Below are 19951 nucleotides of genomic sequence, written 5' to 3'. Positions count from 1 at the left end.
CCCGAAACGTCGATTTTTCTTCTCCTCGAATGTTGCCTGACATGATGTGGTTTTCCAGCTCCACTCTTATCTTGACCCTGATCTCCAGCATCTACAGTCCTCACTTTTGCCTCGCCCCTAGCTTCGCGCCATTGACACTTGGCTATCCATTTATTGATCAGTCATCTCCCTCAGAAGGGGTGATGAAAATAATCAATAGGTGCAGGAGTAGGCCATTCTGCCCTTCGAGCCTGTACCACCATTCAATATGATCATGGCTGATCATCCTTAATCAGTATCCTGTTCCTGCCTTATCTCCATAACCCTTGATTCCACTATCCTTGAGAGTTCTATCCAACTCTTTCTTAAATGAATCCAGAGTCTGGGCCTCCACTGTTCTCTAGGGCAGAGCATTCCACACACCCACAACTCTCTGGGTGAAGAAGTTTCTCCTCATCTCTGTCCTAAATGGTCTACCCCGTATTTTTAAGCTGTGTCCTCTGGTTTGGCACTCACCCATCAGCGGAAACATGTTTCCTGCCTCCAGAGTGTCCAATCCTTTAATAGTCTTATATATCTCAATCAGATCCCCTCTCAGTCTTATAAACTCAAGGGTTTACAAGCCCAGTCGCTCCAGTCTTTCAGCGTAAGGTAGTCCCGCCATTCTAGGAATTGACCTCGTGAACCTACGCTGCACTCCCTCAATAGCCAGAATGTCTTTCCTCAAATTTGGAGACCAGAACTGCACACAATACTCCAGATGTGGTCTCACCAGGGCCCTGTACAGCTGCAGAAGAACCTATTTGCTTCTATACTCAATCCCTCTTGTTATGAAGGCCAGCATGCTATTAGCCTTCTTCACTACCTGCTGTACCTGCATGCTTATCTTCATTGACTGATGTACAAGAACACCCAGATCTCTTTGTACTGCCCCTTTCCCTAATGATTCCATTAGGTCGTAATCTGCCTTCCTGTTCTTGCCACCAAAGTGGATAACCATACATTTATCCACATTAAACTGCATCTGCCCACTCACCTAACCTGTCCAAGTCACCCTGTAATCTTCTAACATCCTCCTCACATTTCACCCTGCCACCCAGCTTAGTATCATCAGCAAATTTGCTAATGTTATTACTAATACCATCTTCTATATCATTAATACATATTGTAAAAAGCAGAGGTCCCAGCACTGATCCCTGCGGTACCCCACTGGTCACTGCCTGCCATTCCGAAATGGAGTCGTTTATCACTATGGCAGGTTATTCCATACATGTGCCACCCCCTGTGTTAAAAATTTGCCCTTTTAGGCCCCTTTTAAGTCCTTCCCTTTCACCTTAAACCTATACCCTCTGGTTTTGGACTCCCCCAACCTGGGGAAAAGACTTGGCTAGTGACTCCATCCATTCCCCTCATGATTTGAAAGACATTTATTCACCCCTCAGTCTCCAATACTCCAAGGAAAATAGCCCCGGCCTATTCAGCCTCTCCCTATAGCTCTAAACCGCCAACTCTGGTAACATCCTTGTAGGTCTTTTCTGAACTTTTCAAGTTTCACAACATCCTTCCTATAGCAGGAATACTAGAATTGCATGCAATAATCCAATAATGTCCTACACAGCCGCAACATGACCTCCCAACTTTTATACTTGATACACTGACCAATAAAGGCAAACATACCAAATGCCTTATCTCTACCAGGGACTCCACTTTCAAAAAAGTATGAACCTGTACTCTGAGGTCTCTTTATGCAGCAACATGCCCCAGGACTGAGGCAGACCTGATGAAGGAGCTTAGGTAAAAGAATCCCTTTGGGGACAGTGACCATAATATAATGGAATTTGCCCTGTGGTTTGAGAATGAGAAGCTGGAATCAGGTGTAACAGCCTTACAATTGAGTAAAGGTAACTGCAGAGACATTAGGGAAGAGCTGCCCAGAGTTGATTGGAAGGTGAGCCTCACAGGGAAGATGGTAGAGCAGCAATAGCAGGAGTTTCCGGGGTAATTCAGGAAGCATAGCAGAAATTCAAAAATATTTCAAAACATATGGTAAATTACAAACCCATTAGTCCCAAAAACACACATTTACAGTACTCACCAGAGAGAATCTCCTTCTTTATCCCATGTAACTTAAATCACGCTTCAGTTCCAATTATTACATGCTGATAGCTTATTCATTCATTCCTCATACAAGTTAGTTTAGACTTTCTCAGCTTCGCTTAACTCCTTCGGAGTTTTCACCAAGTAGTGTTGGTCAAATTCATTTGATTTCTCTCCACTGATGTTGCCAGATCTGCTGAGCTTTTCCAGCAATTTCTGTTTTTACAACATTCGGAGTTCCTTTGATTTTTCTTAACTACCTACCTTTATCTCAAGCAACTATTTTACACACCTGACGTCTGTCAAGACTTCTGTAAACAGCCCAAACTGTAACTTAAAAAGCATTTTTCAAACTATGGGTATTTCTCCGGAGTTTGAAGAAAAATTCCAGAATCTGAAAGCCTAATGTACAACAATGTTTATGTTTTTCGATAGCAAACTCTGTCAAGATAAATAAATTCCCATTAGCCTTCGCAAACGATCTCTGCTTTGTTTTTTAAAGAAATCTGGCTACAGAAATTTCTAAAAGGTATGATTCTTTCAGACACTCCCAAATGCCGTTAGTTGAAAATTGAAAAGTCCAAAACAGATGATATTAAAATATATGATTTTTTTTCAGTAACCAGCTACATCAAAGAAGCTGCTTTGTGGCTAGAGTACTCCCGTATCACTGGGTTTCTCAGATCATCAGGAGTAATGCCTTTTTTGCCTGTGATGTGCCCCAGAAACCATAATTTTGTCTGGAAACATTAGCAATTTTTGTGGTTTAACTTAAAGGTTGGCTTAGAAATTGTCTGGTCTTTTAACGCCTTGAATGTTGAATCAAAGATGGGAATGTCATCCTGATACACAAGGAGCAACTGGAAATTAAACTGTTCAAAAGTTTATCTACCATATGCATGAAGGTTGCAGGGACATTTCTATGTACTCTTAAAGGCCCATGCAACCCATTCAGAATGCCGTTTTCCAATGTCCTGTCCAACGATGGGTAGTTGTGAATAACTATGGGCCAAATTGAGTTTGCATTAATAATTTGCATCTTTGTCAGTTTGTAGTATTTCATAGAATCTCTACAGTGCAGAAAAAAGCACCGATCCTCTGAAGACCATCCCACCAAACCCAGCCCCCTCCTCCTATCTCTGTTACCATGGTTAATCCACCTAACCTGCACATTTATGGTCACTACGGGACAATTTAGGACTGCCAATCCACCTAACCTTTGGACTGTGGGAGGAAGCTAGAGCATCCAAAGGAAACCCACGTAGACATAAGGAGAATGTGCAAACTCCACACAGACAGTCATCCAAGACTAGAATTGAACCCAGATCCCTGGTGCTGTGAAAGCCATGCTGTGAGGCCTATGTTTCCTCAATTCTAGCTGAGAAGTGTTTACCTAGAAGTGGAGTTTTCTGTCTTCACATTGTCCCACGTGGGAGGTCTAAGGACTAGACACTTCTCAGATTGCACCTTGGTGTACTACATAGATACGCTATCCTTTATCCCACAGTGAATAGAATGACTGTCAGCATTAGACCAAATGAGACCTCCACTACTTTTGATGCTTTGCAAATCCTGATGTTGACCTGTTGGCTGACATGAGTTTTCAAGAACTGTGAGGCAGTGGGTGAAGAAAAGTGCCATTGGATTCCCTGCTGCTGTCACAGACCTAAGGCTCCCTACAGGCTGATACACCTTTTGAGTAGAGCAAAGTGGAAGATACCCAACCCATACTGGTCATCAAATGCTTTCTTAGGATATCTGAAAACCTCTTAGCATGTTCAACTCTAACTCCATGGGATTCTCAACTTCATTGCTTCCATTGGCATATCAATTGGGTCATGAACTATCAGAAACCTCAGTGTGATTGGGGACAGATAGTGAGAACTTGATGTTGTCATGATAAGAGGCTTCAGCTGGGGGAAGAGACATTAATCAGCTCACATCCCTCATTAAGATGCTGTCAGAATAAAATGGTGAGTAATGGTTGAGACCTGTGACAATGAGGCATGACGCTTCCATCATGCCAAATTTCATGCCCAACTTTGAGGCAAATTGCTATCTCTCCACATAACAATTTCTTGTCTCCCAATTGCTCCCCTTGTGTACTCACTTCTCCCACATCTGAACTAGCTCTTGGTGGGAGGCCCAACTAATTGAACAACTGGTGAAAGTAGAAGGTTGTTGCATGGGACAGGGTCTCTGTGTCCAGCAACATTAGTAGCTGTTATTGAGGGAAGTTTTATTTTAAATGCCCACTTTGCCACAGCTCCAACACCTCTTTGAAGCATTCTTTGCATGATATTGATCGTGAGGCTTACTGTGGAGAAAGGATAATAAAGGTTAGGTCTGCGCTTGCTGTGTAATAATTACCTGCTTCTTCAGCTTCAGGTCTATCCCTGCCTGCAGCAGCAATCAACTCCCTGATAATGACATCTTTCCTAGTTGTAGGAGTCCAGTCTTTTCTCATGTTCTGGGTAATGTGATTCTGAGTGTCAGTGAAGGATAATTGAGGTTTTCCACTGCAAAACAATGTTCCCTCTAAACTGCATGGCTGTGCATGTGTAACTGCTCTGATGTTCCAGTGTCAGCATGCCAGTTGTGGCTTTGATTTCTTGTTCCTGAACTCTCAATAATGCTTGACACTTGGAAATCAGTGCAGCCATTAAGAAAATTAAACATAATGCTGTTAAACCCTCGCCAACCTCTGCTGAAACTTTCTATCCTCACTGCTTCAGCTGGGAAATTCTTCAACTTCTGTCCTTGGTCAACTTGAAGGCCAGATCCTGGAACTATGCAGCCAAAAGACTTTGCCAGCTCCAGGGATACCCATGCTAATATTTCTATCCTGCTGAAGTATTCCAGTGAAGTTCACTGCAAGCTGGAGAAACAAACTTAATCTTCCCCCGAGGCACTTTACAACGTCTAGTTCTCAATATTGAATTCCATGACATCGGAGCATGACTTCTGTCCTCCATTTTGCTTTCTATCTCTGCCACTCACCCACTCCAATCATGTCTTGTTTGTGCTTTGTTGACATTGTCATGAGAATTAAGGAACCATTTTTTTCCTTTTTGCACATTCATTTACTCCCTTTTTTCATCTCTGTCTCTCCTTCATTGCCATGAACACTCCCTTTGTCTTTTGCTCATAATTGGCTGCACTTACTCCGCCTCTGTCAAAAGCTCAAAACCCACCACTTTCCAGCTTCTCTCAGTTCTGAAAAAGTCATGTCAGACTCAAAATGCTAACTCAATTTCTCGCTCCATAGATGCTGTCTGACTTGAATTTCCCCAGGACTTAATTTTTACAGCATCCACAATGTTTTCATTTTATTTTAAGTTATGAGGGATGAGTTGGCGACAATAGCTGGGGATTTTCATTGACAATCCATTATAATGCCTTTCAATGTCAAATATTTGAGGAAGGAATGCATGCATTGTAACAATTATAGAGTCCTTTTGGGTAAGTGAATGCAACAGGAAAAGTTATCCAACAGTGGCATATAAAATAAATTAAATGTAGTACTCAATCCAAAGAAGAGTCCTAGAAAATTAGTCAAAGCACCAAGCCTGCATTAGGGACTGGAGAAATTTAGAATTCAGTAACAAAGAACTAAGAGTCTGAGAGGAGAAAATAGAGTAAGTTTGTAAGGAACGTAAAGAGCTGTAAGAGCTTTCATTATTATGGAAAAAGAAAAAGATTGGCACAGACAAATATATGCCCTATAAGATTTGAAATCAGAGAATAGATAATGGGGAACAAGTAAATGACAGTGCAGTTATCCAACTACTTTAGTTCTGCCTAAACAGAAAGAGGCAAATAATATCCCAGAAATGCTAAGAAAACATGGGTCTGATGGGAAGGAGAAATTGAAAGAAATTCATTTTGATTTGAAATTAATGGGACATGGCTGATAATTCCTGAGGCCTGATAATCTGCATCCAGGGTACAAATGGAGATGACCATAAAAATTATTGTATTAGTTGTCATCTTCCAAACTTCTGTAGGTTCTGGAACAATCCCAACAAATTGGAGGGTGACAAGTTTAACTCCACTGTTAAAAAAAAATGAAGAAGGGACAAAACTGGCAATAATAGACTGGTTAGCCATATGACAGTAGTAGGGCAAATGCTGGAGTCCATTATAAAGGCTGAATCTTCGGTTTTTTGCTTGGTTTGAGTTGTGTAAAGTATTATGGATGGTTCTTTTCTGTGAGGCCTTGCCAATTTTCTTGCTTTATCTTATCAGATTGGTCTCCTTCGCTACCTACCCCAGCCTAGGGAGACCTCATGATGATTCCAGCCTCATCTTACGACATGCCATTTGTGGAACAACTTGCCACTCAATGAATTTTCCAGAATTAACTGGCATCCCTTGCCCTGGCACCATCTTTAAAAGCCTAATGCATACCTGACCAAGCAGTTCAGACCTGCTCTGCAACGATCCTGACATTTGTCCCCAACATGGCAAGCTGGGGAAATCTGCACCCTGCATTACAGACAGGGACCATGGTGGTGCAGATGCGGGGCTTTCTCTTCGCTTAAGACCAGCAGAGGAGGCCCTAAGCATGCCATCCTGGTCTAAGGTTGCCATCTTTGTCACAACAGTCACAATCATCTGTAGGAATGCTCAGTGACAAGGGTTGTTCTCTTTCTGCAGCATAAATGCCACCATCTCCTGTCAGATACCTCACGTTTACTCTATTACTGCTGCTGCACCTGCTTCTCAACAAGGCTGAAGTTCTAGCACTCTCCCTGCAATGCCTGTGACATCTACCATCACTCACTGTCAACAACCTCAACCTCTGGCACCATTGACACCTCTTCAGCTGCCTACGCACTCTCTTGCAACACCTCCCCACCTGCATGGAAAATAACAACTGCGCCACCCTCTTTGATTTCCCATAATGCCTGCTTGTCTCTAATTCCAAGAGGAAAGCAATCCACAGTAGATCAGAAAGAAACAGGAGGGTGGTTGGCTGCTGACTGTGATGCTCTGCATGGCTGACTGACATGGCAGAGTTGTGTTGGAAGCTATCCTTCACTTACTGTGCCAGGAACTCCTCTTGACTTGACTGGTTCTATCGACAACCGTGACCTTTGTTTCAATGATAAACAGCAAGGTCATACGGAATTAATAGGAAACCTGTCGCTCTGGTTGAAACGGCAAATTGAAACAAAGTAATGCAAATCAGGGATGCTATGAGAATCCAGGTATGCTCACAGTGATTGAGTACTACAACTGCAAGGCAAGAGCCTGGAGATGTAGCCTGATACAAGCCAACATCTGGTTTTGTGTTCTTGAGCACAGAGCTGTAGCATTTCATTGATAGTCGCCGCTGCAGACCAAGGTGCAGTTTGAAATGGATTGTAGCTGTGCCATGAGGGTTCCTAGAGACTGGCACATCTGTATGTGGATGTCAGTTGTGCACAGGGATTTTTCTTTTATTCATTTATGGGATGTGGGCTTGTTGGCCAGCATTTATTGGTGTCCATAATTATCCTTGAAAAGGTGGTGGTGAGCTGCCTCCTTGAATCACTGCAGTTCATGTGCTGTGGGTCTTAGGGAATTCTAGGATTTTGTCCTAGCAGCAATGAAGGTAAGGTAATATATTTCCAAGTCAGGATAATAAGTGCCTTGGACAGGAACTTGCAGGAGGTGGTGTTCTGTCAACCTTGTCCTTCCAAATGGAAGTGGTTGTGGGTTTCGAAGGTATTATCGAAGGAGCTTTGAATTTCTGCACTGTATTATAAAGATAGTATATATAATTGCTACACTTTGTCAGTGGAGGAGTGAATGGATGTTTGTGGATATGGTAGTGAACTGCTTTGTCCTGGATGGCGTCCAGCTTTGAGTGTTATTGGACCTGTGCCCATTAGGCAAGTGGGGAACTATTCCATCACACTCTTGACTTGTGCTTTGTAGGTGGTGAAAAAACTTTGGGGAGCCAGGAGGTAAGTTATTAACTACAATTTTTCTAGCCTCTGATCTCTTCTTGCAGACACTGTGTATATGGCAGGCACAGTTGAGTTTGTGGTCAGTGTAACTCCAAGGATGTTGATAGTGGGTGTTTCAGTGATGTTAATCATTGAATGACAAGGGGCAGTACTTAGATTGTCTCTTATTGTTACTTGCCACTTACCAGCCCAAGCCTGGATATTATCCAATTCTTCATGTATTTGAACATGGATAGTTTCAGTATCTGAGGAGTTGCAAATGGAGTTAGGCCACAGTTAAGTCATGATCTTATTGAATGGTGGAGCAGGGTCAAGGAACTGAATGGCCTACTCATGTTCCTGTATTCATGTGAATGTGCAATGTTGAGCACCAATCACTGGTGACCATCCCACTTCTCACATTATGATGGAGAAAGGTTGTTGACGAAGCAGCTGAAGGTGGTTGACTCTCAGACACTAACCTGAGAAATTCCTGCAGCGATGTCCTGGAGCTGAGATGACTGACCACAAATAACTCCAACTACATGCCAGGTACGACTCCAACTAATGGAGGGTTTGCCCCGATACCCATTGCTTCCAGTTTTGCAAGAGTTTCTTGATGTCACATGTGGTTGAATGCAGCCTTTGGCTATCAGTTTTACCTTGGGCTGGAATTCATCTCTTTTGGCAGTGGTTGCACCATGGATATAGTCAAGTCAGAAGCTGAGTAGCTTTGGTGGAACCCAACCTAAGCAGAGCTGAGCAGGTGCTGCTTGATAGCACTATTGAGGACAGCTTCCCTCACTGTCCTGATGATTGAGAGTAGACTGTGGTAATTGGCTAGGATGGATTTTGTCTACTTTTTGTTTAGAGCAATTTGGGCAATTTCCAAATTATTGATTGCCAGTATTATATTTGGGCAATTTCCAAATTATTGATTGCCAGTATTATAACTGTACTGGAACAGCTTTGTTTAATTGTGCACCACCAGTCATGACTATGGCAGGACTGCCGAACTCAGACCTGACCCATTGATTGTGAGATCACTTAGCTTTGTCTATCACTTGACACTTTTTTTTTAGATTACTTACAGTGTGAAAACAGGCCCTTCGGCCCAACAAGTCCACACCGATCTGCCGAAGCGCAACCCACCCAGACCCATTCCCCTACATTTACCCCTGCACCTAACATTACGGGCAATTTAGCATGGCCAATTCACCTAACCTGCACATTTGCTTTTTGGACTGTGGGAGGAAACCCGAGCACCCGGAGGAAACCCATGCAGACACGGGGAGAATGTGCAAATTCCACACAGACAGTCGCCTGAGGCGGGAATTGAACCCGGGTCTCTGGCGCTGTGAGGCAGCAGTGCTAACCACTGTGCCATCGTGCCGCCCCTTATGCCGTTTCTTTTGCAAATAGTCCTGCTTGGTCGCTTCACCAGATTGATGCCTCATGTTTAGGCGTGCCTGATGTTGCTCCTGGCATGCCATCCTGCACGTCATTAAACCATGTTGATCCCTTCTCTTGATGGTAATGGCAGAGTGAGGAATATACTGGATCATGAGTTTGTAAATTGTGTTGGAGTACAATTCTGTTGCTCACGGAACACCACCCCGTGGATGCCAGTCTTGAATTTCTAGATCTGTTTGAAGTCTATTCCATTAAGCACACTGTTAGTGCCACACAACATAATGCAAAGTATTTTCAATGTGAAGGCGGGACTTTGTCTCCACATGGACTGTGCGATGGTCACTCTTAACGATACTGTCATGGACATATTGGCACCAAGCAGATTGGCAAGGATGAGGTCAAGTATGTTTTTCCCTCTTGTTGATTCCTTCACCACCCGTCGCAAACCCAGTCTAGCAGCAATACCCTTTAGGACTCAACCAATTGAATTAGTTGTACTGCTGCTGCTCCCAAGTCTCCCTTGGTGGTGGAAATTGAAATACCCCACCCAGAGTACATTCTGCACCACCCAGAGTGGTTTATATAATGCAATGATTGTGAAGCTTGAGATTTTGGAGATTTGTAGCTCAGGTTATGAAGCTATTCCAGAGGGTAGTTAAAAAATTAGTAAAATGAGACAGATTTTTTCAACAATGATTTGTCATCGTTTGACCCTTAATCCAGATTTCTATTGAATTCAATTTTTTTAAATTCACTTGTTGGATGTGGGAGTTGCTAGCTGGCCAGCATTTATTGCCTGTCCTTGAGAATGTGGTGGTGAACTGCCTTCTTGAACTGCTGCAGTCTACCTGCTGTGGGTTGACCCACTATGCCGTTAAGGAGGGAATTCCAGAATTTTGACCCAGTGACTGTGAAGAAACAGGGATATATTTCTAAGTCAGGATGGTGAGTGGCTTGGAGGGGAACTTGAAGGTGGTGGTATTCCCATTTAATGGTTATCCTCGTCCTTCTAGATGGAAGCTGTTGTGGGTTTGGATGGTGTTGTCTGAGGATCTTTGGTGAATTTCTGCACCATTGAAGAAATTACACACTGCTGCTACTGAGCATCAGTGGTGGAGGGAGTGAATGCTTGTGGATGCATTGTCCTGGATGGTTTCGAGCTTCTTGTGTGTTTTTGGGATTGCAATCAGGGAGTATTTCATCACATTCCTAATTTGTGTTTTTTTGATGGTGGACAGGGAGTCGGGTGGTGTGTTACTCGCCACAGTATTCCCAGCCTCTGAACTGCTCTAGTAGCCACTCTGTTTATGTGGTGAGTCCAATTGAGTTTCTGGTCAATGATAACCCCCAAGATGTTGATAGTGGAAGATTCAATGTTGGCAACACCACTGAATGTCAAGGAGCCATGGTTAGATTGTCTCTTATTAGTGATGGGCATAGACTGGCATTTGGGTGGCGCGAATGTTACTTGCCACTTGTCAGGCCAGCCCTGGATACTTTTCCAGATCTTTTTGCATTTGGACATGAACTACTTCAGTATTTGAGGAGTTGTGAATGGTGCTGAATATTGTGAAATCATCAGGTAACATCGCCACTTCTGATCAGATCTGACGGAGGGAAGGTCATTGATGAAGCAGCTGAAGATGGATGGACCTAGGACAATATCCTGAGGAACTCTGCAGACAAGTCCATGAGCAGAAATCAATGACTCCAAAAACTATGACCATCTATATGCCAGGTAAAACTCCAAACAGCAGAGAGTTTGCCCCCGATACCCATTGATTCCAGCAAGGGCTCCTTCATGTCACACTCAGTCAAATGCAACCTTGATGTCAAAGGCTGTTATTCTCTCACCTCTAGAATACAGCTCTTTTGTCCATGTTTGAACCAAGGTTGTAATGAGGTCAGGAGCTGAGTCGCCCTGGCAGAATCCAAACTGGACATCACTGAGTAGGTTATTGATAAACCAATGCTGTTTTATAGCATTATTGACAACACCTTGCACAAATTTTCTGATGATCGAGAGTAGACTGAGGGGATGGTAATTGGCTGTATTGGATTTGTTTTGCTTTAAATTGCATTCAATTCTGGTTGCCATACATGAGGAAGGATATGGAAGCTTTGGAGAAAGTGCAGAAGAGGTTTACCAGCATGCTGCCTGGATTGGAGGATATAAGCTATAAGGAGAGGCTATAGAAAAACTTGGATTCTTTTCTCTTGAGCTGCAGAAGCTGAGGGATCAAGTCTGTAAAAGTGAAATGCAGAGAGAAGTAGATGGTCAGAATTTTTTCCCAGAGTTGAAATGTCTAATACTCGTGGACATGCATTTAGGTGAGGGGCGGGGGTGGGGAAGCTCAAAGGATGTGTGAGAGGCAGGTTTTTTTTAACAGTTGTAGGAGTCTGGAATGCACTATCCTGCGGTGGTGATGGAAGCTGATACGATAAGGGCATTTAAGGGACTTTTAGCGAAGCACTTGAATATGCAAAAAATGGAGGGATACGAACCAAGGACAGGCAGAACGGTGTAGATTATTTGGCGTCATTTTCAGCATAACATTGTGGGTTGAAGGGCCCATTCCTGTGCTCTGCTGTTCTATGTTTTATGCTTTTTATGTACAGGATATACCTGGGCAATTTTCCACATTGCTGGGTAGGTAACAGTTTTGTAGCTGTATTGGTAATGGGAACAGCAATATCCAGTGTCTCCAATTTTCTCTTGCTATCACTAGGACTGAACCAATTTGGCTGAAGACGAGTATCTGGAGGTCAAGTTGAATCATCCACTTGGCACTTTTGGCTTAAGATTGCTGTGAATGTTTTGGCCATATCCTTTGCACTGATGTTGTGGGCTTTTCCATCATTGAGAATGGGGATTTGGTGAATGGAGATTCCACTTCCAATGTGTTGCTTTATTGTCCATCACCATTCTCAAACTCTAGATCTGATTTGTTGGTTGTGGGATTGCTTAGCTCTGACTTTTGCCTGCTGCTTATGCCGTTTGGCATACAAGTAGTCATGTTTGGAGGCTTCAAATTGACATTTCATTTTCAGGTGTGCCTGGTGCTGCTTTTGGCATGCCCTCCTGCATTCTCCATTGAACCAGGGTTGATCCCCTGGCTTGATGGTAACGGTTGAGTGGGGGATATGCTGGGCCATGAGGTGCAGATTGTGCTCAAGCATAATCCTGCTATTGGTGGATCACAGTGCCTCATGGATGCCTCGTCTTAAATTGTGATATCTGTTCAAAGTCTGTCCCATTTAGCACCGTGATAGTATGACACAACACAATTGAGGTTATTCTCAATGTGAGGGCAGGATTTTGTTTCTGTAAGGACTGTGCGGTTGTTACTCCTACTGATCCTGTCATGGACCAATGCATCTGCATCTGACAGATTGCTAAGGATGTGGTCAAGTATGCTTTAACCTCTTGTTTTCCTCACCACCTGCTGTAGACCCAGTCAAGCAGTTATGTCCTTTTGGACCCAACCAGCTCAATCAATATTGTTGCTGCCGAGTCATTCTTGGTGGAGGACACTGAAATTCCCCCATCTAGAGTACGTTTTGTGCCCTTGTCAACGTCACTGCTTCTTCCAAGTGTCGTTCAACATGGAGGAGTAGCAATTCATCAACTTAGTGAGGTCAGTACATAGTAATCAGCGGGAGGTCTCCTTGCCCATGTTCAACCTGAGCTATCAGATAAGTCAACGTTGAGGTTTCCCAGGGCAACTCCCTCCCGACTGTATACTTCTGGGCTGCCACCACAGCTGAGCCTGTCCTGCCAATGGGACAGGATGTGTGCAGGGATAATGATAGTGGTGTTTGAAGTACTGTCTGTAAGATATGATTCCATGACTATGACTGCCAAGTCTGTTGCTTGAATAGCCTGTGAGATAGCTTCCCAAAGTTTGGCACAGGACTTATACACTTAATGGAAAGGTCCTGGAGCGTGTTGCTGAACAAAGCGACCTTGGAGTGCAGGTTTATAGCTCCTTGAAAGTGGAGTTGCAGGTAGATAAGATAGTGAAGAAGGTGTTTGGTATGCTTTCCTTTATTGGTCAGAGTATTGAGTACAGGATTCTAGATTAGAGTGGTGCTGGAAAAGCACAGCAATTCAGCCAGCATCCAAGGAGCAGGAAAATCGACGTTTCAGGCAAAAGCCCTTTATCTATTCCTGATGAAAGGCTTTTGCCCGAAACGTCGATTTTCCTGCTCCTTGGATGCTGTCTGAACTGCTGTGCTTTTCCAGCACCACTCTAATCCAGAATCTGGTTTCCAGCATCTGCAGTCATTGAGTATAACTATTGAGTACAGGAGTTGGGAGGTCATGTTGCGGCTGTACAAGACATTGGTTAGACCAGATTTGGAATATTGCATGCAAATCTTGTCTCCTTCCTATCAGAAGGATATCATGAAACTTGAAAGGTTCAGAAAAGATTTGCAAGGATGTTGCCGGGGTTGGAGGATTTGACCTATAGGCAGAGGTTGAATAGGCTGGGGCTGTTATCCCTGGAGCACCAGAGGCTGAGGGGTGACCTCATAGAGGTTTATAAAATCACGAGGGGCATGGATAGAATAAATAGACAAAGTCTCTTCCCTGAGGTGGGGGAGTCCAGAACTAAAGGGCATCTGTTTAGGGTGAGTGGGGAAAGGTACAAAAGGGACCTAAGGGTTAACTTTTTCACACAGAGCATGGTACGTGTATAGAATGAGCTGCCAGAAGAAGTGATGGAGGCTAGTACGATTGCAACACTTAAAAGGCATCTGGATGGGTATATGAATAAGAAGAGTTTGGAGGAATATGGGCTAGGTGCTGGCATGTGGGACTGGATATCTGGTCGGCACTTTTGAATTGGTCCGAAGGGTCTGTTTCCATGCTGTATGACTCTATGATTCTGCTTCTGTGAGACTAACCTGCAGATGTTAGTAAGGAGGACTTTGCAGGATCAGCAGGGCTCGATATGCCGTTCTCTATTCTTGTGCCTAGATTGTGTCAGGTGATCCACTTGCAATCAATTCTTTAAGACTTTGTAGCTATTGGTACAACTGAATGGCTTGCTAGGCCATTTCAGAGGGCAATTGAGAACCAACCCCATTGTTGTATATCTGCAATTACATGGAAACCAGAGCAGGTGAAAATGGCAGATTTCCTTCCCTGAAGTACATCAGTGAATCAGATTGGTTTTTCTGACAATCAACAATGGTTTTATGGTCATTCATAGACTCTTAATTGCAGATTTTTTAAATATGGAATTGAAATTCCACCATCTGTCATGGCAGAATTTGAACCTTGGACCCCAGCACATTACTGAGTCTCTGGATTAATAGTCCAATGAATATTCCAACAGGCCATTGCCTCTGCCTGTACACCTTTTCTTAGGTAAGGAGTCCAAAATGACACTAATACTCCAGATATGGTCTCACTCAAGCTCAGTACAGTTGCAATAATGAACAGGCTTTGTGTGGGTTTAGAATGGGTATGAATCTAAAATGTACATTAGAGGCTAAGAATCTTGATGAGGTCACGACGTGGATAGCTTATAAAAGTGAGGGAGAACATTGTGTTATTATCTCATTGAAAGACAATTAATAAAGTGAAGCACTTTTTGGCAAATATTCGATAGGCATTAGGGAACTGGGTCTTAATTTGTACCAGATTTTCTGTCAGAAGCTCAATAAGGGTGTTACATTTCTCAAAATAGTTACTCAACATCCCTTTTAAATAATCCATAACATTAAAAAACATTTTCCTCTTATGTATATCACTGAACTCTATATAGCATATTCTGTTTGCGTTTTAAAATAAAAGGTATTGTTGGTAACAGTACATATTAATTCACCTTATTAATTGTCTTTCAAGATTCTTAGCTTCTAATGTACATTTTAGATTATATCCATTCTAAACCAACACAAAGCCTGTTCATTAGGATATTTTGTGCAGGCACAATTATTTTACCTGATTGTTGGCGTTCAGATTGGTACCTACTATTCTACTCCCTTTCTCAACTGCATATGGTAAGGTATTATTATAAGCTATCCATGTTTCCGTTTTCAATAATTCCTGTAAGTGTTTACTTCAGAAACCTTTAAACCAACTTCATCTATTGGAATTATTTGAAAACCCAATATCACATCCAACGTTTTTCTTAGAGTACTCCCACAAACCAAACATCAGTTAACTGCTGAAATTGACAACCCAATATATTTGGATATCTCCTTTCTTGAATGAATTGTACATTATGAATCCAAGATGGAACCTTTCCCTGGTTAACTTGTTGCAGATTCTGCCTAAGTTGTTCAATTATCCAATTGCCATAAACACTACACAGGGTCTACACTGCTCTGTCTCTCACCATCTGTTACTTTTTTAAATGTTGATTAATAGTCTTGCATGTCCTTCTAATGTTGTAATCATATAATTATCAGCTTTATTTTCAACTAATTCCCCTTTTGCATTCAATTGGTTGTTTGCATTCATCTGAATCAACACTTGTTTAATCTTTAGTGTTAAAACTCTAAGTTTATTATCCAAATTTGTTAAATCAAATGTATTAACTGTCAACATGTTCGCTGTTGGTAAATTACTAAGCAATTCTTTTTTGCTGATGATTTGATTGAAAATTTCCATTCCTCCACTATTCTCTGTTTCTCGATCTAATAACTTCCGAGTTAAGTGAAAATATTGATCCTTACTTTGGGAAGGGCTCACTTCTAGTAATGAATTCAGCTATGTCTAACATTATTTTCAGGCCTAAGGAAAATTTAAAACAAGTTCTCCTAGTGTTGTAGCTACTTAATCTAATTAAGCTAGTTAAGAAAACTGGCTAGATTAAGTTCTTGAAGGCATCTTCTATAAAAGATAGGCCTAAAGTGTACCCAGCAATGAATGTGACCAGCAAGTGTGTCTAAACACTGAGAATTGAGGTAACTCTGGGAGGTTATGCAAGTGAGGGAGGGAGGCATTGCTGCATCTTGTTCTGGTCGTTTTGGTAAGGGGCTGCTTTGTAGTCAAGGTGCTACTAGTTAGGTCTAAGAGCGGGTTCGGGTGAATACTAGATTTAGTTGAGAAGGGCAAGCAGCAACAAGGTAAGAATAATGTAAACCTTTTCTTTCCCTATGTCTGCTAGTCATTAAAGGGGCAGAGATGTCAGTCAATGGAGTGATAAGGTCTTCCAGTCAGACGTGGGAGTTCAGCGAGCAGTGTCGATGTCTGCAGGAAGTGTTTCTGGTGCAGCCCCTCTCAGACCACATGGATCGATTTAAGCAGCAGTTGGAAGAACTGAGGAGCATGCAGGAGATTGTGTGATAGAAAGTAGCTTCAGGGAGATGATCACACTGCAGGTCCCGTCAGTTGGATGGGTGACGGCTGGGAGATGTAGGCAGGGAGTGCAAGAGTCTCCTATGGCTGTCTTCTCTCAAACAAGTATACCATTTTGGATATTATTGGGGTTAAAGCCTTTCAGGGGAAAGACAGCAGCAGCCAGGTTTGTGGCACCATAATACTGCTGTAAAGCAAGGTATGGCAAATTCCAAGTGAGCAGTTGTGGTTGGGAACTCAAGTCAGGGGCACAGGCATTTCTGTGGCTGCAAGCAAGACTCTGTGATGGTGTGTTGCCTCCCAAGTGCCAGGGTCAAAGATGTCTCAGAGCAGTTGCAGCAAATACTCGAACGGGAGTATAAACAGCCAGAAGTCACTGTACCCACGAGTGAATTAAAAGAAGTATTGCTATAGCGGGAGTGCAGGAATTGATTCCTGGGATATGGGTTTGTCATATGGGGAGGGATAATGTTGATTATATCTGTACTTACTGGAATTCCAAAATCAGGGGTCACAGTCATAGAAAACCTTTTAGACTCAGATGAGGAGAAATTTCTTCACCCAGTGGGTGATCCTGTGGAATTTGCTACCGCAGAAAGCGGTCAACGCAAAACCATTGTGTGATTTCAAGAAAGTATTTGACACAGCACATAAGGCTAAAGGGGTGAAAGGCTACAGGAAAAAGTGGGAACAGGCTGTTTGGTTGGATGATCAGTGATGATCATTATAAATGGTGGAACAGACTTGAAGGGATGAATAGTCTCCTTCTGATTCTATTTTCTATGTTTCTGTGAGTTTGGCAGGGTTGGAGGGCATCTTTTTCTCTTGTATGGAATTCTAGCAGGACTCGGCAAACTGAATGCTGGGATTATGTTTCTCTGGGCAGTGGATTCAGGACAAGGCATCGTGAGACTGAAAGCAGTAGAAATTTATTCACTAGAGAATTCCACTGTCTCACCACCCTTCTACTGAGGTCGTCACTGATTATATTTAAGAAAGAAATGGATTTCTGGAGGCTATCGGTATCACTGGGTTTGGGGAGAGCACAGGACCATGGTGGTGAGATCTAGGATCAACCATGGCCATGTTGAATGGCAGGGGTATGTTGATAGCTGAATGACCTTCTCCTGCTCATGCTTTCTTTATTTTTATTTTAACTACACATATCACTTTACTCCCTGTGTCTCAATAGAGTGTTGATGTACTGTTTGCAAATGTGTGGTATCCAACAGTGGACTTTTTAGATTTGAGCTTTAAGTAACTGTTTTATACAGCTGGTATAAGAAATTTTACTTTTGTTCCTTTGAATTGTTGGACAATAATATAAACTTGCTATTTTTTTTAATGTCTGTTTAGGGCAGTGTGGAACACTGTATAATTGGTGTGATGATCTTAGCTGAACTTACACAGGAAATGAACATGGTATGTATGCATTTCTCCTGATAATTTGCATAGTTTTAAGAGTAAGAACAGAATCCCTGCAGGCTATTTGGCCCAACAGGTCCACATCGTACCTCACCCAGAACCATTCCCCCTACCCTATCCCTGTAATTCTGCATTTCTCATGACTAATGAACCTAATCTGCACATTGCTGGACACTAGGTAATTTAGCATAGCTAATCCACCTAACCTGCACATCTTTAGATTGTGAGAGGAAACTGGAGCACCCGGCAGAAACCCTCGCAAACGCAGGGAGAACGTGCAAACTCCACACAGAGGCTGGAATTGAACCCGGATCCCTGGCGCTGTGAGGCAGCAGTGCAAGCCACTGTGCTGCCTCATTAGTAGACTTTTATAGCTCTGCACAAAGTGAGTCAAAATCGTGTGCAACACTCATACCAAGCAATTTAGCAATGTTTGGACTAAGATGGGGAACAGGATGATCTGAAACAGCAGAAGGAGTAGAACAATTAAATTATTTTTCTCTCCATTAGTAATATGATTTTCAATCTAATCATAATATAAACATAACAAATGAATTAATAAACTCCTGCAAGTGCAGTTCTTCAAACAAAGCCAAACATGGCTCAAGGTCTTCCCTTGGATCAAGTTTCACACTCACTTGGCAGAGGTTTGAGAACCATTCACTCACCCACTCTGGCCAGGGAAAGAAGGAAACATTTTCTGACTTCAGAACAGGGCAAAATGTAGCTAGAATCAAGGTTTATCTAGGCACCTTGATGTTGACTTACTTTGTTTTGTGAATATTATATTGCAGGCTGATTCAACAAGACCATTATCCAAGCAGCGAAGAACAGCTACCTCATTTCGTGATGTGTGTTTACGAGAAATATTCACTTTGGCCTGTACATTACTGAGGGAGGTAAGAGATATTCAGTCCAACAACTTGGGGGATAATCTGAATTCACAAAACATGCTTTATTACTTTGGAGTGCTGTGCACAGATACCATAAATTGTTTATTATACTTGTCTGTAGCCCAAAAGATATTTGATTTAGTTTGGAATATAGTGCAATAACAATATTTTTAGTTTTATCTGGTATTCTATTAGCATCCACCAGACACAGCTAAGTTAATCAAATTTTTGATAAATAAAAAACTAATATGTGTTTTAAGAGTTTAATCAGGACTGCTTGCAACCAAATGCATGGTAGCTTACTAGGGACATTTGTTAGGAAAATATTATTTCCCACAAATTAATGTGGGTCTGTTTCAGCTTCTCCCTAAAACAGTTTAGTTTATTTAGCTTCCATTTCTTGATTGCTTCTGTAATGTATATACCATTCTCCAAATTATAAAATAAAGAATAAATGATATCATGACCAGAAACAGAAATGCAACAGAAATGCTTTAATTTTCTCATGAAGGTTTGCAAAGAAAGAAAAAGAAAAGTTATTTAAATTTAACTCTAATGTGGAGATGTTGAACTGGGTTGGACATGGTCAAAAATTGCACAACACCAGGTTATAGTTCAACAAGTTTATTTGAAAAGACAAACTTTTGGAGCCTCGCTCCTTCAGGTGCTAGTGAGAGAGGGAGAGGTTAACTAATTTGAAAATACTATTTGTGGGGTGCATTCTTATTGCCTAGTACTAAAAATAGTTAGGATAAAGTGTCTTCTGGAATAAACAAAGATATTTGTTGTATTTTATCTATGGTCAACATTGTAAAACTGGAGAAGGAGACTGGGGAATTGGGCTTAGAAGGAGAGAAGAGATTAGAGGTTCACAGAGAGAGAGGGAGAAACTG

General features: G+C 42.2%; 1 protein-coding gene across 1 annotated transcript in view; it reads left to right on the top strand.

Annotated features, from left to right (window-relative positions):
• Positions 1-19951, top strand: part of LOC132823541 (ran-binding protein 17-like) — a 955175-nt gene that overhangs the window by 136432 nt on the left and 798792 nt on the right. Inside the window, exons 5-6 of the mRNA XM_060837486.1 lie at positions 18097-18162; positions 18960-19064. Of these exons, the coding sequence (XP_060693469.1) occupies positions 18097-18162; positions 18960-19064 (171 nt within the window). The remainder of the gene's footprint in view (positions 1-18096; positions 18163-18959; positions 19065-19951) is intronic.

Source organism: Hemiscyllium ocellatum, chromosome 16 (assembly GCF_020745735.1).
Source record: "Hemiscyllium ocellatum isolate sHemOce1 chromosome 16, sHemOce1.pat.X.cur, whole genome shotgun sequence".
Taxonomy (NCBI): domain Eukaryota; kingdom Metazoa; phylum Chordata; class Chondrichthyes; order Orectolobiformes; family Hemiscylliidae; genus Hemiscyllium; species Hemiscyllium ocellatum.
Note: the sequence above shows the minus strand (reverse complement) of the source record. Positions and strands in the feature narration are given on the sequence as shown.